General features: G+C 39.6%; 1 protein-coding gene across 1 annotated transcript in view; it reads right to left on the reverse strand.

Moving 5' to 3' along the window:
• The window catches only part of LOC113660322 (cysteine-rich motor neuron 1 protein-like), a 55,741-nt gene extending 33,669 nt beyond the window's left edge, over nt 1–22,072 (reverse strand). The window contains exons 1-2 of the mRNA XM_027173724.2: nt 21,405–22,072; nt 736–975 (exon numbers count right to left, since the gene is read on the reverse strand). Coding sequence (XP_027029525.1) covers nt 736–975; nt 21,405–21,702 — 538 coding nt within the window. The 5' untranslated portion in view covers nt 21,703–22,072. The remainder of the gene's footprint in view (nt 1–735; nt 976–21,404) is intronic.
• Between the last annotated feature and the right edge of the window lie 1,322 nt (nt 22,073–23,394).

Below are 23,394 nucleotides of genomic sequence, written 5' to 3' on the forward strand. Positions count from 1 at the left end.
TTTTTGAATGGCAACAAATTTCTCAAGGTTTCGCTGCTTGGGAAATCACTACATGAAAATAAAATATGTTTGTAATATTTCAATTTGTTTATACAATTATTTCCATTTCCATTTCTATTCGTTCTGTCTGATTCATTTTTTACTTACCTGCTATGAAGTTTTAATGATTAATATTTGATATTGCATTTCTAAAAAAAAAAAATAATAATTTTCTTACTTATTTCTTGCTTTATTAATGAGGAATGATTCTACTGTAGGGGGCACGGTGGCTTAGTGGTTCGCACGTTCGCCTCACACCTCCAGGGTTGGGGGTTCGATTCCCGCCTCCACCTTGTGTGTGTGGAGTTTGAATGTTCTCCCCGTGCCTCGGGGGTTTTCTCCGGGTACTCCGGTTTCCTCCCCCGGTCCAAAGACATGCATAGTAGGTTGATTGGCATCTCTGGAAAAATTGTCCGTAGTGTGTGAGTGTGTGAGTGAATGAGTGTGTGTGCCCTGCGATGGGTTGGCACTCCATCCAGGGTGTATCCTGCCTTGATGCCCGATGACGCCTGAGATAGGCACAGGCTTGGCTCCCCGTGACCCGAGAAGTTTGGATAAGCGGTAGAAAATGAATGATTCTACTGTAGTGCATGTTTTTGTTGAGTAAAATGTTGCACCACACAGTTTAGAGGTTGCATTTAATTTCACACCAAATACACACTGCATATTTTTTTTTTGGCTTTTTTTTTTTTTTACCTTTCTCGCATTTGTAGGAGTTACAGCAGGTGCCTGGTGCTCCGGTGGCCTCGGTGACGATCACAGGTTTGTGGCCACCAGGACATTCTGGCTGGGGTGGGCATTGAGCACAGGTACATTGGGGTGGTAATGTGGGGCAGCAGCCTGAGGAGGGCGTGTAGTTGTGGCTCAGCACAGAGTCAGAAGGGCACTCGGGCATGGCTACAGTCGGGCATGTGATCCCAGCACACTTCGGCTCCACTGAAACACACACAGCAGAGAGAATAAACGGTTTGACTAACAGTCATTAGCACCTTCCAGCTCTGACAGGATGAAGCTGGAGAGCAACATTCACTTTGGTTATTATTAGTATTACATACAGTATGTAGGATTATATGATTACATTATTTGTATACTATTTTATTGTTTATTGAATGATTATACATTCACACTTTCTCTTACACGGCAGATATCACAATTCTTTTTAGGATGTTTAAAGACGTAATGTCAGATTTTTAATGCGACAGAGCAACTAACAAAAATCAGTGGAAATATTCTAGAGGAAAAAAGAATGAACTCACTATAACCTGATAGCACATATATGCACAGCCCATAAACTAATACTTTGTTAAAGCCTCTTTTGCTTGTAATACAGCAGCTTGAGTCTATCAACTTGATTTGGAAAGATCACATGCGCTCTTCAGCTTATTCCACACATTTATGGTAACAACAACAATAATAGTATTAATAATAACTAGAATGTACATTTCCTGAAGAAAATGTGAATGGTGCTTGCACGTGGCAAATCTCGGCACTCGGTTGCTAGGGTGAAATTTTAGGAATTTCCCATTCAAGTCTATGGGGCTTTTTTGGCCGCTTTTTCGTCCGCTTTTCGGACATCATTGGTTGGATCGCTTATAAAAGTCATAGCACACCTGTCCTCAATGAGCCGGTCGATTTGACACCTCATTCATGGGTCAAGGACAAAAGCTGCGGGCCAAGTTACACGCCGAAGTTTTGTCCGGAAGAAGAATAATCCGTATGCAAGATAACAAGAATGTTGCTTTGCAAGCACCATTAATAATTTAGTCACTGTGCACTTTATTAGAAGCACAACTGATCCACTAGGAGTGAGTTCCAGAAAGCGTGTCGGAGACCATCATAGACGTTCATGTTCTCAGCAGAGTATCATCAGATGTAACTCTACTTCTCATACACGGCTTTACATGATCCTGGCCACGTGAGCACGAGAACACTGAGACACACACTGGACATTCCTGTACATCCTGTGCTTCCAGGAAGCGGAGTACTGTTTCCATAAACATGCACATTATCAATTACAGCATAAAATCCATTTGTTCAAACATTCTGAACATTTCTTCAGCTATGTACGCACTCAGCTCCTTCATGCCTTTTATTAATAGTTCGACCGCCAGCTGAAACAGTCCTGCTTTTTACCATGGAGCCTATTTTGATCTCATTGTTTTGGTTATAGCTCAGATTTGCCTGTCTGCAAACCCACTGCATGCTGATACCCAGTAGGGTAGTCTACGGTGTACTTTGGATGGTGCTCAGGAAAAAAGAAAATTGGTGGATTATTTCTCCGTGTGTTGCTATTGAGGCCGTAGTTCAGTGATATTGTGGTGAAACAGAAGCTTCCTCACAGAGCTTGGGTTACACAGCTCCTACATGGGGCTATTTTGGGTTAGTTTCCTAGTATTGTAACTTCTACATGGAGCAGAACTATAAAGTATTTGTGTATGTGAGAGGCACAGATTAACTGTCTGGTGCTGCTTTCAGTTCCATAATATTTTATTAATCAATCTTTACACACACACGATGAAGACGAAGAAGAAGAAGAAGAAGAAGATGAAATAGAAGAAGATGAAGTAGAAGAAGAAGAAGAAGAAGAAGAAGGCAAAGAAGAGATGGAGATGAAGAAGTAGATGAAGAAGTAGAAGAAGAAGATGAAGAAAACGAAGAAGAAGAAGGCAAAGAAAACGACGAAGACAAAGAAGAAGATGAAGTAGAAAAAGACGAAGAAGAAGAAGACGAAGAAGACAAAAACGAACAAGACGGAAATGAAGGGGAAGAAGAAGAAGAAGAAGATGATGATGATGAAGAAGAAGAAGCCGAAAAAGAAGAAAACCAAGAAGAAGACGAAGAAGACGAAGAACACTATGACGAAGAAGAAGACGAAGAAGAATCTAAAAGTTAAAGGACAGAAAAAGTCTGCACTTCATGTGGAATAAAGCAGCACAGATCTGTACAATGACATGATGAGGGTTATGCTTGACTTCAAGTACGTCATATAACATTTTAAGGAAGGCCACAGCTACAGTTTCTCCTTCTTCAGCATTGCCAGGTTTGTCTAGGGGAGAAAGTAATTCAGCATAACTATGTGACAGGGCAGATGCCCTGCTTAGTCAGACCAGCACTGCAGTGAGACTTCTTCCCTCTGGGAATACTGCAGCTTCATTTCCCAGGACACTCAAAAGGACTTCACTCACACATACATGGGATTTGACTAATGCTAGCATCAGAACGCTGCATTCAGTCCATACTGCTAATGTATGTGGACCATCTCAACTCATTCTAGCTGTCTTCAATTCATGCAAAGATATATATATATATATATATATATATATATATATATATATATATATATATATATATATATATATATTATACATATACTAACAAAAAAAGGACCACAGATGTTAACTCTACTAATATTTCGTATTTATTTTTATGTTATTAATGCAGTATAACAAGTGTTAGGGACTTTTATCATCCACAATAAGAGTGATGGCATGACAGTCTTTGGCAATGCTAAGTCTAACTGAATTAGCCAATGTAGAAGCTGTGGCTTTCTGTGCATGAGTGGAAACAGAGGATACGTTCAAATAGTAAATCAACTGTTCCAGTGTTTTACTTCACCTACTCAATCAATTAAATGTGCTAGAGCTCACATCTCGACTAATATTGACCACTGCACTTTAAATGAAGCTTGTGCTGTGTGTCTTCCAGAAACCGCTTTGCTGATGTCGTTCCCAGGCTCTGACCCTGTTACTTCATTTCCAAGCTTGCAACCTGACTCCCACTGAGGATGTTGACTACACTCTGACATTTGCAGAACTGTAAAAAGAGACCCTCCGTATCTCAGCCACCACCACACACACACACACACATGCATGCACACGCACCATCCTCATCACCAGATTGGAATTAATAATTGAGCAAATTAGCAAAGTCATGATAGACTCGATGTCTCCGAGTCATGTCTGCTCAGAAAACTAGCACTACCTCTGCTGTGGTGAGGAGAGCCTATAGGATTATAGGATTTCCTGCCGGTAACACTGTGTTTTGTCATCCACACACAAACAGGGGATAACTACAAGGATCAACACAGGTGGGACATGGGAATATTTCAGGGGAGTCATTGCTGCAAAATGCACCATTGGTTCCCACAACAACTCACTCATGAAAGTATAACAGCCTTAAATATTTGTTTTGCCTTTAACGTGAGGGTTCTTTTAGAATTTATGGATGATGAAAACCTGAAAATTGGTTAATAAAAGAACATGACATCAACATGACATCATTTTAAACAAATAAAATTAGGAAAGTTGTGAATGGGGAATAAACGTCAGGCAGGGTATTTATTCATGTTTGCATATATATTGTTCATCTAGGAAGAGCTATGTTTCTGTAGGAAATCTGACAGTTGAGATTGAGGCAGCGGCAGCTGTTGAATAAATATTGAAGGAGTGTGAGGTATCTGTACGGCACCGTTTTCTTTAGCCGACTGTGCAACAGCACAAAGCGCACATTGATCAACGTTCTCAATGCATACTAACATGGAGTAACGGAAAAAGGCCTCATGCATTAAGGTAGGCTGCGAGCCACTATTTAACAGCTTTTAAGGCAAGTCCTACACTTCAGTTAAATAAACAGGCCTAATTCGATTTCTTTAACTGTCAATAGCATTCATTTAAGCTGCTCTGTTATGAATATATGTTAAAGAGAGTTGAGAAATATCTCTGAAAAATGCTAAGAGGATGATCCAAGATATTTAGTATGCATTTTTGTGGGGTGGTCGTATTATAGGAGTAAATCGACTAATCGTCAGCTTATTTGTAGTCATTCAAACTGGATGGTTGTAATGGTGATTAAAAATTACTTCCATTTAAATAATTCCATCAATACACCCTTTGATACAAGGGATGCTTCTACACCAATACAGGGATCAGTATCCGTCAGACACTGTGATAATCTACTCACACTTGTATAAAATGCTCCAATACAAACATCTGGTACCGGTGATACTATCTGACATAATCTTGCTATAGATTTCATAATATTACATTGATCTGATTTAATCAAAGAGAAGAAGTCTCCAAACTGTGTTCTGTGATTACACCCTGTAGATGTACTACATCATCATCATCATCATCATCATCATCATCATCATCATCTTCCTCCTTAAATAAAAGTAACCTGATAAACCTTCATCTTCATTACCACACAGCAGCAACCAGCAAAGCAGCAAATGCTGGCTAGGTGAGTAACAATGACTACAGACAACACTAGGGAAGTAAAAATAATAGCTTTTACATTGGTTTTGATAATCAGTGACTATCAGTCATTGACAAACAAAAACTTTCGGTTTTCACAAGCAAAAAAAAGAGAAATAAAATTCATTCTTCTTCACAGCAACCCTACTTTATTCAGCCATCTCAGGTGTCCGATCTTAGCTTCAAAAGAGATTCCAATCAAGAAGCAGGCGAATATGATTCCACCTGTTCAACAGATTGAAGCCATGCCACCATGCAAGCTTGTACTTAGTTTGTGACAATGCTGCTTTGAGACAATGTGTACAAATTACATTGTCTCAAAGCAGCTTTACAGAAGTACAGAAACAGAAAAAATAAATAAATACATTTAAAGTTTAAAGATTAAGTTATTATGTACCTCTATTTCTTCATTCATTTTCTACCGCTTATCCAAACTTCTTGGGTCACGGAGAGCCTGTGCCTATCTCAGGCGTCATCGGGCATCAAGGCAGGATACACCCTGGATGGAGTGCCAACCCATCACAGGGCACACACACACTCTCATTCACTCACACACTCACACACTACGGACAATATTCCAGAGATGCCAATCAACCTACCATGCATGTCTTTGGACCGGGGGAGGAAACCGGAGTACCCGGAGGAAACCCCCGAGGCACGGGGAGAACATGCAAACTCCACACACAAGGCGGAGGCGGGGATCGAACCCCCAACCCTGGAGGTGTGAGGCGAACGTGCTAACCACTAACCGTGCCCCGTGTTCCTCAATTTAATTATTTAATATGAATATCACCTGGAAATTAGCACATAGTGTACAGTAGCTTTCAATTATTTAAGCTTGATCATTGTAACTGTTTTGCTAATTACCTTTTAGACTAAAACACAACATAGTTACAAATGTTGTATGCTTTTATGAACCACCTACCAGGGTACGTTTTAATCCTGTTTTTCTGACTGTATGGTTAAAAGCATAATAGGAAACATGGGGGAGGAAAGCAGGATGGATTTAACATCAAAAGTGTTCTAGGACCACTGTGTGTCCAATGGGAGGATCTGGGATAGTTAGCTAGTCAGTGACTCTGGAAGCAATCTTTGCACCACAATAGTGGCTATTCTCTTGTGTTTAGCCAACAAAGACACAAAGGGCTCTTTTGACATGCTTGATAATTTCAATCTAAACAAATGGCCTCTAATTTGCTTGCTATTGGTAGAATAGGAAGGTGCTATAAAATGCTTAGCAACCAGTAAGTCCAGGCAACACACACTCACACACTCACACACAGGGAAAGAGGAAACGTCACTCGGAATGGGATAAGCTGGCAATAGAAATGAGTTCATTACTGAAAAATAGCTCATTGTAGACAATGTATATACATCTGGCACATCCAAAGCTCATTCATGGAAGAAAAACAGCTTTATAAATGTGCTTTTCTTTTTAACAGCGGACACAAGGGCGGCAGTTTTCCTCCACGTTCTCTTTTCCCGCGCGTCTCCTACAGGCAGAGGAGGCTGTGTTGACAAGCCGTGGTTTACTCATGGAAAAAAAGTAGTGCACAATGCAAGCACTGTTCAGTGACTGACTTTGGATACTAGTCATTGAGGAACAAAGCTGCCTCAGTGCAGCTGCTCTTGCGTGGGCTTCATTTTATATAGTTTGTAAACGCAAAAAAAAAACAGACACTCTGATATCAGATACTCGTGTCTGGTTTGCTTTAGTATCGCAGGTGATGTCAGAGGAGTGAACTACTGAAATCGGAATGCTCGATGGATGGTAAGCTACTTGAGAGATGTTCTGGAGATGAATTAGCATGGTGAAAAGTTCTAGTGAGCAGTGGAGGTTAGTGGAAACTATAAACAGTAGGAACATGGGATGGGCTACTCCACCTCTTCCAGAAATACACCAGAGTATCCATTTCTTGCTTAGTCAATATTTGAAAATAAAAATGTCAGTACACTGGATCGGAATAGATTGTGAGTGGAATTTGGCTTTACTTTTTAATATTGACACTCCTACCCTCTCTTTGTCAGATATGTAGTTTGTCCAAAGCTTTTATGATGCTGAACACATGAAATAAAAGCACACTGATGTCAAAAGCAGTCTTCTGTGCTATTGCTGATGCCTGAGGTAAAGCTACTGAAGTAAAATCCTAACGTTTAGACATTTTATTATCCATTTAACACACTGTAACACATTTTCTAGTACGTACTAAGTGTAACGGAAAATAACTTTCTGTAATGCATTTTTTTAATGTAATCGTAATGTTTTAGAATAGCTCCATATTTGGCTAAAACCTAGCTGTTTTATAAGCTTGTATAAGGTATTTTGAGATTCTCAGACCTTTTGTAGCCACAGACCTCTTCAAGTGCAAAAGTGAGTGAATTTTGGTGATTATAGATAATAATAGATACTGTGTATAGCAATATTTTGTGTATTTATTCGAGTGATAAAGCTTTGTGTTTCTGAATATTCCACCAACATTATATATTTTTTAATACCAAGACTCTTCAGAGACTCCCTGGCTATGATTTACAAACCCCTGGGGGTCAATGGACCTCACTTTGAGAACCACAGCGTCTTGAGCCGCTAAGATGTATTGAGTATTTTCTCTAGGCAACAAAACCACCACAAAATACACTGTGCAGGATCTGAATATACGTGGTCATGGTTCTAATAACAGTTATTGTTAGGTTTTCTTTCCCTCTGTCTCTCTTTCACACTCTCCCACTTTCTGTCAATTGAGCTCATGATGAGAAAATAAGAGGCTCTTTCAGCTACTTCATGCTCTATGGCCTGAGAACAAGTTAGAGAATGATGGGGAAAGGAGGGGAACAGTTAGTACACCATACAAACAATTCCACAGACATACTGTGACCTGCGCTTCAGCAGACAACACATAAACTCAGTGACGACCACATTGTGCTTTTGCCAGCCAGCAGACGTCTGGAGAACACAACAGCCACAGCACAAAGAGACGCCGATCGTGCAGAACTAAAGAAGAGCGTAAATGAGAATGACGGAAAGGGAAGGGATATTTACAGGTGGGCTGAGGCTGAAGAAATCCAACTGGCATTTCCACTTCACACCATGGCATCACATTATACTGTCACTATTGTATGAGAAACAAGCTGAACATGCCAAAAATCCAGACTAAACCAGAGAAATTCAATAGAAATAAAGTTTCTAGCCATAGAGATGAAAATGTCGGATTATGCTTCTCTTCTCCTGTGTTGAGTTACAGCTATTGTCGATCATTCTGCTGTACCAAGGCCATATTGCTACTTTTATGTTGTCTCTGATGACTAAGTAAAAACATACAGTTTAATCTTGCGGACATTACTTAGAGAACACTTAGTTCTACATAGTTACAGTGCAGTTATTGTGAGCTTCCAGATTAAGATGGCTTCCCTTTTGAATCTGGCTCCTCTCAAGGGTTCTTTCTCATATCATCTCAGGGAGTTTTTCATTGCCACGGTTAACTCAGGTTGTCATTAGCGATAAATACAAATGTAATGATAAACTTTGTTATTTGGGGGGCACGTTGGATTAGTGGTTAGCACGTTTGCCTCACACCTCCAGGGTTGGGGGTTCGATTCCCGCCTCCGCCTTGTGTGTGTGTGGAGTTTGCATGTTCTCCCCGTGTACTAGGTTTCCTCCGGGTACTCCGGTTTCCTCCCCCGGTCCAAAGACATGCATGGTAGGTTGATTGGCATCTCTGGAAAATTGCCCGTAGTGTGTGAGTGTGTGAGTGAATGAGTGTGTGTGTGTAACCTGCGATGGGTCGGCACTCCGTCCAGGGTGTTTCCTGCCTTGATGCCCGATGACGCCTGAGATAGGCACAGGCTCCCCGTGACCCCAGGTAGTTCGGATAAGCGGTTGAAAATGAAGGAGAGTGAGAGTGACTTATCTCAAAATTTTTGTATTTCTGTAAATCTGCTATGAGAAAGTGGCCGCTGTTAAAAGTGCAATACAAATAAAAGTGAACTGAATTGAATTCGACATTAGACTATAGATAAATCTTTCTTAGGATGCTTAATGCTAGACTGGTGCAGTCTCTCGAGAAAGGTCAGTGGAGAATAGCCAGACCGGTTCAAGCTGTGGTAGCTCTAATAGTATTTTTTTTTTTTTTTTTTTACATCCATTTGAACAGAATAGTATCTCAGAATGCACAACACGCTGAAACAGGGCTTATTATTTATTGATAATCGATTTATAAAATATTGATATGATTTGTTTTTGTCATTATTTATATTAACCATCAATAATAAAGATTGCATTTTTATGCAACACAAGCCAACATGGGGTGGGGATTTTGGCCCGGGGGGTTTGTTAAAAAAAAAAAGAAAAGCACTTGCTGTCACTTGTTTCTTTTTCCTGACCCTGATGTAAAATACGATGATGTGAGACATGCTAATTTAATATTTAAAACCTGGTGGTTAGATTTGAGGAACAATATTGGTATTGTTTTCATAGGATACAACTCCCTCCGACTAGAATCCAAAAGAAAATACAAATTTTAATAACTTAATTTGATTAGCATCAGGCATCCAGTCTAAATAAGCAATTATTTACAATGATCCCTTGTGACTGAGCCAACAAGTATAGCCCACTGGGTGAGTTTGTTCCATTCACAAGGGCGTGCTGGAAGACAGAGGCGTATTTGTCAGCCAATCATGGCCGTGGTTCATTAGCATGAATGATTAGAAGCGTTACACCCACTAAAATAGTCTCTGCAAGAGCGAGGGGCCTGGGAAAAAGATGCCAATAGACAAGGCTTAAGGAATTCTGCAATAATACAAAACATTCACTTTGTGTTCCAGAAAGCTGAGTCAGAGCCAAAGCCAGCTACCATTAAAAACCAACTCTTTTTGACACGAAGCCAAATACAATTGTACCCCAGGACTGGCACGGTTTTAGGCATGGCTGTTGTTCATTATGTGTGTATAAAAAAAAGAAAAAGAAAAGAAAAGATGTGAGCACATGCAACTTCAGCATCGCTCTTCTAATTGAAAGATAAACACGTTTCCACCCATTGCTGGCTTCTTTACTCATCTGGAACCAAACAGTGTTACTACAAAATCCATTTTAATTCCTTCAGACACAGTGAAGGAGAGACCAAACACTGTAACTTTAATCAGTCTTAGTAAGACCAAGAGCTGTGTATTTGTCTCTGCATAAATGATTTAAATCAGTGCAGTGTGACACCTAAACACCTAACAACAAGATAAGTGGAGGATAAGTGTATTTAGAAAACTTTGTTCTTTCTTGGGGCTTAGTGGTTAGCACGTTTGCCTCACACCTCCATGGATAGGGTTCGACTCCCACCGCTGCCTTGTGTGTGTGGAGTTTGCATGTTCTCCCCGTGCCTCGGGGGGTTTCCTCTGGGTACTCCGGTTTCCTCCCCCGGTCCAAAGACATGCATGGTAGGTTGATTGGCATCTCTGGAAAATTGTCTGTAGTGTGTGATTTCATGAGTGAATGAAAGTGTGTGTGTGCCCTGCGATTGGGTTGGCACTCCGTCCAGGGTGTATCCTGCCTCGATGCCCTATGACGCCTGAGAAAGGCACAGGCTCCCCGTGACCCGAGAAGTTCGGATAAGTGGTTAAAAATGAATGAATGAATGAATGAATGAATGTTCTTTCTTGCATTGTCATTACAAGACAACTATAACTATAACACAACTATAAAATGTTCACACTTTATACCATCTATTGTGGAAAGGTTTCCGGTGAATTCCTGCGTGTATACGTCCCGTTTGCACTCGATTGAACACTTCCGGTGGCTAGGACAACTTACTGTAAGTCTGTAGCTCTGTGAGTTTATTATGTAGCTCTACGCTGTATAATGTACAGTAGCACCGTGGTCCTTGAGAAATGTTGTTTACTTTTCCTGTGTACTGCGTCAGCTACTGTATATATGCTTGAAATGACAATAAAAGATTGTTGTTCTCTGCATGCTTTTCTGCTCACAACAGTTGTAAAGTGCAATCATTTGACTCACTGCATCATTCTTGGCAGCTCGAAACCCTTCTCTGCATTTTCCTCTAACCCCTTTCATCCACAAGGTGTTTCCACCCACAGAACTGGCACTTAATCCATGTTTTTTCATACTATTCTGTTCAAACTCTAACGTAGATAAGCATTCCTACTGCTGTTTGGTGTCAGTGTCGATCGAACCACACGTGAAAAAGACGAGAAAAGTCTGAGAATCTGATGAGGTTAGAAAAAAAATTGAATAGCCAAGAAAACAAAGGCTACACAACCATATCAGGAGGTACTGATATTCCTGTGTTCACTGTTGCCAACATTATCAAGAATTTTACAGCTTGTAGGACTGCAGCCAACATTCCTGGAGATGGCTGCAAGAGGAAAAATGACCCAAGTCTGAAGAGAAAGATTGTTGAAATCGTGGCGAAAGACCCCAGGAAAACAAGACTGATCTGACCTTTATGCTCAAGGTACGACAGTTTTGAGTAAAGAAAATGTGAATAAAAAAACAGGAGGATTTATTCTGTGAATAAAAAACAGGAGGATCTCACTTCTTACAGAGACATACAAAACAACCCTGTCTGGTTTTTGCCTAAATGCATTTTGAAAAGCTCCAGTCATTTTTGATGAATGTCCTTGGGACAGATGAGACATAATGAGAGCTTTTTAGTCAATCACAACGGCTCTATGTTTACAGAAGAAAAAATGAAGTTTTCTAAGAAAAAGAAAAACACCACCCCTACTGTGAAACATGGAGGACGCTCGCTGGTGTTCTGGAGTTGCTTTGCTGCCTCTTGGCACTGGCTACTTTGGAACTGTGCAGTGTATGATGACGTCTGAAGACCATCAAGGAAATTCTGGAGAAAATCCTACAGCTATACTAAGGTCATTGGTCAAACAGGACAATTATCCGTCTCACACGTCAAAAAGAGAGAAAGAAAAAAGATCTGAAGTAAAATGAGCAGTTTAGACAACAGTTAACTTTGTTGAGTTGAACCCCCAAGCCTAAAGGTGTGAGGCAGACATGTTGAACACCAAGCCACTAATGCCATTTTAATTTGCTTTAACACTAATTAAATTTAAGCCAAAAAAGCAGAAGCAATGTTAACCTGCTATTAAATGCAAAAAAAAAATAAAAATGCTTTCTTGTTTTTTTCTTTAGTCAAGTCTGTTTTAGATGTAAGAACTAAAAACCCTATGCCTGTTAACTGCCTGATAATGAAACCAATAGGGATGAGAAATGTGTCATATAACATAGTCTCATCAACGGGATAATAAAAAGGACACGAGGAAACTAGGATGACAGATTAGATACTGCTGATGATGTTTTATTAAGCGAAGCAGTCAAGAAAAATATCAGGCTAATGGAGACCAAATCTAGAAGACTTGTCATTGCCTGGCATGACTCGCTGATAAGCCTGCATGAATATACAGTCTGGGATAGAAAGAAATTAGCTACAGCTTTGTCTCTGATCCGCATTATGCACGGACATCGATTTACGGTAAAAAACATATACTAAGCTATTTATAATGAACGTCGTGTGGCTTAGCCCAGCTACAGTATGTCATAGTACTGTTTCCACTTTTCAAGCATAGTTTCCTTTCAGAAATATTACAGAGGAAAGGGATTTGACTATGTTTAAACCCATGGCTTGAGCCTTCATCACCTCATCATCCTCAACATTCAATCATTCGCTGCTTCCTGACCACATGCCCAGAATCCTGCCAATACACACACATTTGGCTCTTCAGGCCTTGTACAGATTGGAATAATTCTTCATGTTTGTAGGTTTTCTGTTTCATTGGTTGCACTGCATCGTAAAGCCTGGCTGAACACTGGCACACGGGCACACACAATCTGGGAGATACATTTAGTTTGGCTTCATGTGTTACCCTTCAGTCTACACCAGACTACGTAATTAAACACCAGGAAGATTTGAGGGAGAAAAAAAATTGCAAACAGAAAGATGACTGAAACGCTATCAACATAGACCGGTAGAGCAGTTATATTTCCTTAGACTGCTTAATAAGTGTCGCCTAATCAGGGTTGTTAATTATAATCTAAATTTTCGACGTAGCCCCAATAGCTAGCTAGCTAGATATCATGTTATACATGTGTCCTGTAATGGATATATTTTAACTTTATAATCTTTACTTCACTGTCAGGGGGGACATGGTGGCTTAGTGGTTAGCACGTTCGCCTCACACCTCCAGGGTTGGGGGTTCGATTCCCGCCTCCGCCTTGTGTGTGTGGAGTTTGCGTGTTCTCCCCGTGCCTTGTGGGTTTCCTCCGGGTAGAAAATGAATGAATGAATACTTCACTGTCAGATAACTTCAGACCAGAAAAGGGTTTCCATGTAGCTTATAGGTCAATAATAGAAGTAGTGTACATGGGGCTAGTTGGCACTGGCTGTGGTTGGCATAGGTGAAGTGTGAGTGGCAGATTCACAGCTTATGGTGGTCAGGTTACAGTAAAACAATATGCAAGCTGGGTTTAAGAGACCCAAAAAAACTTCTCCCTGTGTTTGTCCATGTGACTTTTATAAAGGCTTCTGAGAGACATGACATTACACATTATACGCAATGATGTTACCTATGTGTTATGTGCAGGTCATCTCAAATCCCACCAAACTCTCTGATTAAAAAGAGCATGTGTGTGTGTGTGTGTGTGTGTGTGTGTGTGTGTGTGTGTGTGTGTGTGTGTGTGTGTGTGTGTGTGTGTGTGTGTGTGTGTGTTTGTGTGTGTGTGTGTGAGTGAGAGAGAAATAGAAAGAGCACATTCACAAGAGCACTCGCATAATTTGTAGGTCAGAGATGCCAAACCTTGCTGTAGGAAATCAATCAAACCATACTGCAATCTATTTCCAAGTCTAATCCAACACATCTGACCCTAATATTCAAAAGCCTCCTGAACACCTTGATTAAGCACATCTGGTGTGATTAGTGTTGGAATTAAACCATGTTTTCTAGCAGAACTACATGTCCCTGCTGTGAGCAATGATGTGAAACTTTCCCCACCCCAGACCATAAATGACTTCATTTCAGCCAATAACATCGAAATGTTCACTAAATAAACAATAATTCTCACCCATCTTCATGCCCTGGGCTCAAGCCTCTGGAAAGGAGATGGGGCAAAAGTGTTTGGATTCACAGACACACTCCTTACTCACAAGGTTACACCCACTTGATAGAAGGCACTGTTCGTCTTCCACACTAGACCTCTGACGTATCAGAGACGAAGGGATCACCACTGATTGTTTTAAATATTTTACATAGAAGGAACTCAGTACAAATTGTTTATGCAGTGACAAGGTGCTTGGGAGATTTATATTCATACTACACAAAAGCAGTTCTCTTCTTCACTATTTAAAGAAAGATCTCCGTCATGAACACTGTGGATTATCTACTGCAGTCTCGTCTAAGTCCTTTCGATTTATGAGGGTCTTTTGCTTTACTATTTCCACTCTTTTTATTCATGGTGCCTTCTTTTTCTTTCTCCCTCTCTAACCGTTCAATCTATGTCCTTCTCGCTCCGGTTTTTGCTGCAATTTCTAAACAATAAGGCAAATCAACATTTCCCTAGGCACGGTGACTTAGTGGTTAGCATGTTCACCTCACACCTCCATGGTTGGGGGTTCGACTCCCACCGCTGCCTTGTGTGTGTGGAGTTTGCATGTTCTCCTCGTGTCTCGGGGGTTTCCTCCGGGTACTCCGGTTTCCTCTCCCGGTCCAAAGACATGCATGGTAGGTTGATTGGCATCTCTGGAAAATTGTCCATAGTGTGTGAGTGTGTGAGTGAATGAGAATGTGTGTGTGTGCCCTGCGATGGGTTGGCACTCCGTCCAGGGTGTATCCTGCCGTGATGCCCGATGACGCCTGAGATAGGCACAGGCTACCCGTGACCCGAGAAGTTCGGATAAGCGGTAGAAAATGAATGAATGAATGAACTCTTCCCCAAAGCTATGTGAAATCACACACTCCATGACAAAACTCTTAGCAAACATTATAGCACACAAAGCAATGTACTTGTGATATTTTGAAACACAGCATAACAGGGACAGGCTTTAAAAACTTAACATGGTCCAAACCATGAGTCCTCAACTGGTGGCCATGGTCCAGATTTACACCAGGTGAGGTTTAGAAACTAGTTCCCTAAGCACGAAAAAGCTTGGGTTACTTAGCCGATCCTCTCTTGTGGCTGATCCAATCACATTTGTTGGCTTTCGTATATTTTTAATTCCATTTAAACTTTCTAGGTTGATTAGCAAATTGACAGCATGGTTTATTTTGTTTGTTTTAAACTGGAGTATTAAAAATAATTTTTAAGGTAAGATAAGAATAAATGAATTCCGTCTGCATCAAATTCTCATCTGTTCAGAATCTTTACTGCTAGTCAATTCAATTCAACTGATTTGTATAGCGCTATTAACAATTGCCATTGTCTTGAAGCAGCTTTACAGAAGCGTAGAAAATACTTTTTATCTCTAACATTTGAAATGGTAACATACTATGAATAAAACCGAACAACTTTAAATTCTTTTATTTTATACCCCTAAACTAACTACTATAGGTCAGTGGAACTGTTGTCACCATTAGGTAACGTTATCACTTTTCCCCCCCTAGATATCTGTAAAGAAATGTCAATTCAATTCTAAACACTGAAGAAGATTTCAACTTTATCCTGAGAAATGGAATCTGCTTTTTCACACTACATAATGTGGGAGATTGATTAATCAAATATAACTTTTCACCAAGGGGGGGCACGGTGGCTTATTGGTTAGCACGTTCGCCTCACACCTCCAGGGTTGGGGGTTCAATTCCTGTCTCCGCCTTGTGTGTGTGGAGTTTTCCCCGTGCCTCGGGGGTTTCCTCCGGGAACTCCGGTTTCCTCCCCGGTCCAAAGACATGCATGGTAGGTTGATTGGCATCTCTGGAAAATTGTCTGTAGTGTGTGAGTGAATGAGAGTGTGTGTGTGCCCTGCGATGGGTTGGCACTCCGTCCAGGGTGTATCCTGCCTCGATGCCCGATGACGCCTGAGATAGGCACAGGCTCTTCATGACTCGAGGCAGTTCGGATAAACGTTAGAAAATGAATGAATGAATGAATGAACTTTTCATCCACTTCTTAGTTGACTTTTATAAATAAGATGATTGTTATGAAATATATAAATCATCCACAAGTTTATCTTCAGAAAACATACACAAGACATCCACCTTCCGCTTAGGTAAGTAAACCTTGTACAGAATTAATTAGTTTAGAGCTTGGGTAAACATCAGACCTTTAAAGTGTTTATGAAAGAATTTCCTAGAGTAAAAAAAGTTTTGCGCTCACTAAACATGGAAAAAAAAACCCACCTTAAAACGGTACTAAAGAAACCTATTCATGGAATGAAACGGTACACAGCCAGGCCTTTGGGACAGAAATTTACACATGTGGCTTTGAAACTAACCTGTGGATTAATGTGTGTATGTTGAACAGGAGACTGCAGCTGGTTCAGACAGACAGGTTAGCAGCCTGAGCATAAGCAGGCTTTTCAACTTAACCCTCATCTGGCCTCCACAGAACTTTCACTCCTTCTTCCTGTCACCTTAAAATGATCTGTGCCGCCAACACTTTTCCATCCGGACCTTTAACGCGAGGGCATTTTCATATTTGTACACTTAATGCGGGGATGTCACAAAGCAAGGGCTGTTAGAAATTGGCTAGCCCTGTTAGCTTTTCTTCATATACTGTACATTACATTTTGGAATGGAAATATTAGCTGTTGATTAAAATTATGGGCATCATAAATATAGTTTTTGGTCATTTATACTGCACTCAGACTAGGGGCAGCAATCTAATCATAGAGATTCCCTTCAGACGCCAACCATCAACAACTGTTAAATGTTAGGGTATGTGGGGAAAACAAAGTCTTAATTTAGAATGAAAAGTGCACTTCTACCCAGTGGGTCTTGGAGACTTCATGTCTTGGCATCCAAGTCCTGAGCTGAATGGCTCCAGAGGCCAGGCTTTGGCTGATAACATTACCATAGAGGAAGTATTTGAAATGGTAGATAATGCTAGTTTAAAGTGGAATGGCCAGGCACTTCTAATTACCAGCAGAAATGGACCTTTTAATGTTTCCTAACTCATAGAAATAGGTAAAAGGAAGGTATGCTAAGTGCTTAGGTGCGAGTCAAAGCTTTAGTTTGGGATTCTTGACGAAGCATGATGATAAAATAAAGCAAAAAAACTTTCATGTAATTTAATTAAATGTGGTCCATTGCACAGTGACTGAGAAACTGCTTGCCTACAAATGGCCAGAAATCAACATGAAACAGTAACAACAGAACCATTTAAGGATTCATTTATGCCCATTCATTCAGACAAATCAAATTGGAATCAAAATGTTTAGAGCTGTAGTTTCACATTACTAAGTTTGATTAGAATCACAGCTTCTGAAATAGACGTGTGCCTTAGGTGTCCCTCTCAAGCCTGCACAAAAAGAGAATGACCAGTCCTGCCCACTCCTCAGTTTGTTTTTTTCTAAAACTTTATAATAAAGGTTCATTAGTTGACATTAGTTACCACATTACTTAACATGAACTAGTAATGAACTGCACTTCTACAGCTTTTATTCATTTGTTTTCATGTTAATTTCAACATTTACTAATACATTATTAACACCGTGTTAACATTACTTAATATACTGTGAACTAACATGAACAAAGAATAAACTTTATTTTAACAAAGATTACTAAATACAATAATTTATTGCTCACGGTTAGTAAATGTTAGTTAATACATTACATTTGAACTAATGATCCTTATTGCAACGTGATTATATTTTTTCCCAGTAAAATCACTGATTGATGCTTTAGTTCAAGACCTTCATGGCGCTTGTTTCAGGAAAAGATAAATGGATTTTCAGGTGTGCTCTTTTGTTGCAGGTGAGAAACTAGTCTGCAAATATAACCATAGTAACTGTGCAGCCATACCCTAGCAACCATGTAGTGCACCTTATGAACCATATTGCAATATAAAGAAGCCATATCTCAGTTACACAACATAAAACACAGCACGATGAGGGGAACTGACGTCACGTGTAGCCCCGCCCCCAAAATAAGCGAAATCAAAAATTTTGCACAACATGGACATGTCATATATCAAAACACTCAGCACAATGAGGGGAACTGACGTCACGTGCAAGCACATTCACATTTTCTTTAGGAAATGTACCGTTCTAGTTTTTTATTGCACTTGTCTGTGATATTTTCTACAAAAAAGCTTCCCAAAATATATACCACCAAGTTTCCTTGTTATTTAACATGGCCTTTATTTGTCCCAAATGCTTCATATCTGAGTGACTGTATTAAACTGAAACTGCCCACTCTCAAACTCTGTCCCAGTGCACACATCTACTCTAAGACACATCTGTTTTAAACTTAAACTGGTGGGGAATAGACACATCTTTGTCCATTCATCTTAGAACATTATGTTTTAGTCGAAACCTCCATTTCCGTCCTCTCTAGTTCACTCGGGCCTGATGAGATGCCTTGAGCTAAATCGTTTACATAAATGCATGTCATCTATAACTTACAATCTATAGCAGGCTGATTCTGAGCACATTCAAAAAAAAACATCTGAATCCCTGTTATAAATATTCTTCTTATAGTTTGCATATGGCACATGCCCGTGGCACATATGTTGAGCAGGTAATTGTTTCCATATCGTGTTCCTTTTTGTCCTGACATGATTTAAGCATGATGAGACATTACAGAGACATTCTGTCTACTGCCACAATTTAACATATTTGAAATTCCATACAGTACATTTTTGTTTATGTTTCACTTTCACCACTACCATGTCTGTAGTTGCTTCTTAGGTTCTGTGTAATCATATGCCATCCTCCTATTGGTAGATTTTAGACGAGTGTCACACTCTGAGATCTTAAGCAAAGCTGTCTGAAACCGTTAGTGGTGGCTCAACTGGATTACTGATCAGAAGGTTGGGGGTTCGAGGCTCCAGCACTGCTAAACTGAGAGCCCTTAACCCTCACTGTTACAAAGATGCTATATCATGACTGACCCTGGTCTCTGACCCTAACTTTCAAACACTCTTGAATATGTGAATTCCATGGTGCTGTAATGTATATGTAACAATAAATGCTGCTTCTACTTTAAACTTTATTGCCTGCTGTCTTTTGTTGTTATTGCACTAAATTGGCTATCACTGACTGTACCAAATTGGCCATCAGTGACTGTTATATTGTACATTCTAAAAACACCAGGTTCCCTAAAAACACCAACTCCCAACCAAAGACTATCCTTTACTATGTGGTATTGTGCTCGTAACAGCAAAATTGGTCCCAGTATCATACAATGTTAAGGCAGCTTTAGAAAATACACCTAATGGCATGTTTTTGGAACATGTACAAAAACTGGGCATTCTTGCAATTAGGATTGAACCAGAACTTTGTAGTCAGCAACACTACACACTGACAGCAGATAACAAACATGACAAATACTTGTACCTTAAATACATGCATTTAAAATGCATTAAGGACACTGGAATAAATCACGTGAATAAAGTCAGGTCTCTCCACATCTCTAGACATTTCTTTGATTCATCAACAGAACAGAAAATCACTTTATTTATTCAAGCAGCTCAAGTGAGATAATTAATGCATAATGAATCTTTTCATGCATAATACATCAGTATGATTATGCTTCAGCTGCTTGCAATCAGACAAGGGATAATGATTATACGCCTCATCAAGCTCTCATCATACTTTAAGATTTTACAGAACTAATGCCACCTACAGTATATATTCTGGTGTTAAAGGTTATTTCCTGTGACTGAATTAACAGCTACATTAAAAAGAAAAATGTTTTAAACGTATTGCTTTATTTTACTTTTGCCTGTCTCACTTCAGGTCATTAACTAAATCAAAGCAGCTAATATGCCAAAGTCACAACAAAGCCAAGTGAAGATTATCCTTTAGCCTTCTGCTTGATGTAAATATGTTTTAATCACAGACCTTGTCCCTGAGGACAAGAAGATGGAACCCAACCAGACCCACGAGTATGATGGCATGGAACGGCCATTTAGTCCCGGGACTTTCTGGGAGGTTCACACTTCTGCATGACTGTTTGGTTGCATCCTGAGCAATCCATCAAGCCAAAAAAAAAAAACAAAAAAAAAACAAGGCTAGAACTGTAGTGGAGTTTTATTCTCCAAGGTTAAATTAGGATTTAGGACCCGGGATGCCTTCTTTCATGGGTATCATAAAAATTTGTATTCTTATAAGAAGTTTGCAACACCGAGATCACAGATTTATGATTTAAAAAAATTAAAAAAATCAATATACCAGGTTTTGTCCTTATGGCTTCAATTAAACTACAATTTACCAACCAGATGTCAGTGTTTGTTGTTTGTTTATTTTGAAATGAAAGATTGGAAGGATTACTTATTATTCTTATCCAGTACAGAATAAATAGCTTTTTATCTATTTTAGAAGCAAAGCATTTCTTCACATCCTTGATTTTTTTATTTCAAAATTAAACATCAAGTTGTTTAAAAAAAATAAAAACAAAAAGCTTTACATCCAGTTTACACTTAACAAAGGTCGTGTTTTTGCTCTTCTGTGGTTATTTTTTTTAAAAATATGTTCTTGTTCTACATATATACAGTATATATTAACCTAGACTAAACCATTTTTACCCTCTAAGAGGAGGAGGTTTTCCGGTGAATGTCCAAAGTTATTTTAAAGACATAAGGAATTTCTCATATTTTACTCTAGAAATGTAAAAAATTAAGTAAAAAAAATTAAAAAATAAATAAATCCATGTTCAGGTCTCATGGCGACACTAAACAGTTAGACCCACTATTTGGTCAAACTCTGACACCCCTGCTTCCTCAGAAGCTCGCTCCAGGTGTGCGTTTGTTTGACCGGAAGTGAAGCTGGTCATACCTTTTCACATCCAACTACACTTCCTTCACTACTACTACTACAGTTAAAGCATCCTTATTAATAGTATAAAACTTCTAGCATTTCTTTCTTACTTACTTTTTTTTACTTACGTATTGTGATAAATAAATGAATGAATTACAGACTCCAATTATTATTATTATTTTTTTACACTCACCTTTGCAGATCCCTATATGAGGACTGGTTACTGCGCCGGTGTGGTTCAGGTCGGTGCATGTGAGCCCCGGGGCGCAGTAGCCTAGTTGCCAGTTCTCGCCGCCGCACAACTCCATGTCGAGTCGCGCGCACTGATCACAACAACCGCACGGGTCCCGCGCCAGCACGCGCCCTTCCTCACAGCCTTGTGCGGGGACCGGTGTGCACGCGCGGTTCGGGCACGGCGCACACACTTGACCCGCGGACGCACGCAGCAACACGCAAAAGTTCAAAAGGGCCAACACACTGTCACTGCGCATACTGACAAGAGCGCACGCGTGCACTGCTTTGACAAAGAACCCTGAAATCAGTCACGAGACTCTCAGGTACAACTAGATAATGGAGTAACCATTCATCCACTTCTAATCCCAGGACTTCCCAGCCTTCCTACAGTCAAATAAACAGTAGGATTAGGTGGAACAGAGTACTAGCTGTTCCCGAGTGTCGTTCCGAATTAAAATCCTCTTTGCATCAAGTCAGTTTTCTTCTAACGTTCCCTCTAAACTTCTACTTCTGTGGGCCACCTACTGTATGCGAGCTGGAAAAGGATGATGCTGAAGCGCACCCTGTCTCTGCTTGCACAATACTGAGGATGCGAACTGAAACTCGTGCTGACCTTAAAGGGATATAGGGGCCGTAAGCTCCGCCCTTCTCTGTGACTGACAAGAGATGTGATCAATAACAAGCTGCGAGATGAGGGCGTTTCTGCCCCAGCTACCCAGAGGTGGGTGCGCAAACTTATTGCATTGCACAATGAAGCATCGTTCATTTGTATACTCTGTAAACCACTACATCTCTTCCACTGAAAATCTTATCTTTTTTTTAAGCATAGTCTATGTACTATGTAAGCATAGTTTATGTACTTACCCTCCCTTTAGTAATATAAAACTTTATGTGAGGATGCATTTAGCATATTTGGCAAATTGCTGATAGAATAGAATACACAACCCCAACACTTATACACAACCCCAACACTTATACACAACCCCATAACATGCATTAATTGCTTATTTCAATATCGCACTGGCATAACTGTGCACTTCTAAATTCAGCTCAATTACAGTACCCACAAGGGCAAGGGCAATTCTTAGACATACTCTGTACATAAAAGTGCATACTTTACTGCACCTATGAAAAAACCCCACTAAACTTACTTTAATTGTATGAATCTGTACATTTTATAACACAATTAGTAATCATGTGTATTTAAAGTCCTGGAAATCAAATCAAACTCACCCAAATCTATGACAAACAAAATACAATAAATCCCATTTCATCTATAGAGATATTAAATATCAGAATAGATATTATATATCAAATATTAAATATTACATATTATATAGATCAATGTTTTTATAAAACCTTAAGTTGCTTCCAGCCTCATTGTAATAATATTCTATTTCTTGGTTTAGCAATATTTATGAGATAGATAAAGGCTAGTCTAATAACATTATTTATATCTACATGAAAGACTGTACACAATAATTACACTACAGTGCATCTAATACATGAAATGCAGAAATAGGACAAGTTCAGACTGTATTTATATATTTACTGCCTTGCGATTGGTTCCTTGGTAGTCAGACTGAGAAGTATGAAAACCTGAGCCAAGGTGATCATGAACCACCTGAGCTAAACCTACAGTAATACACTATTTACAATGACACTATAGCAGACATGAATTTAATAGAAAATAAACAAGTACGTGACTGAATTAATCTTGGACAATCGTATCCTCATTCATGACAGCCAGAAAACACTGTTGCCGAATGAAATGATCTACAAAAGGACCATTACTGCATTTGTGCTTGTTGTGATGAAGAACTGTTAAACACCATCACTTTCAACAGTGCCGGGGTTTATTGATAGATAGATGTTTTTAGTGAAATTCCATTATAGTTATGAACTTATATTTTCTCGTGTATTATACTGCATACTTGGGTTTAAAATAG

This window comes from Tachysurus fulvidraco, chromosome 12 (assembly GCF_022655615.1).
Source record: "Tachysurus fulvidraco isolate hzauxx_2018 chromosome 12, HZAU_PFXX_2.0, whole genome shotgun sequence".
NCBI lineage: Eukaryota > Metazoa > Chordata > Actinopteri > Siluriformes > Bagridae > Tachysurus > Tachysurus fulvidraco.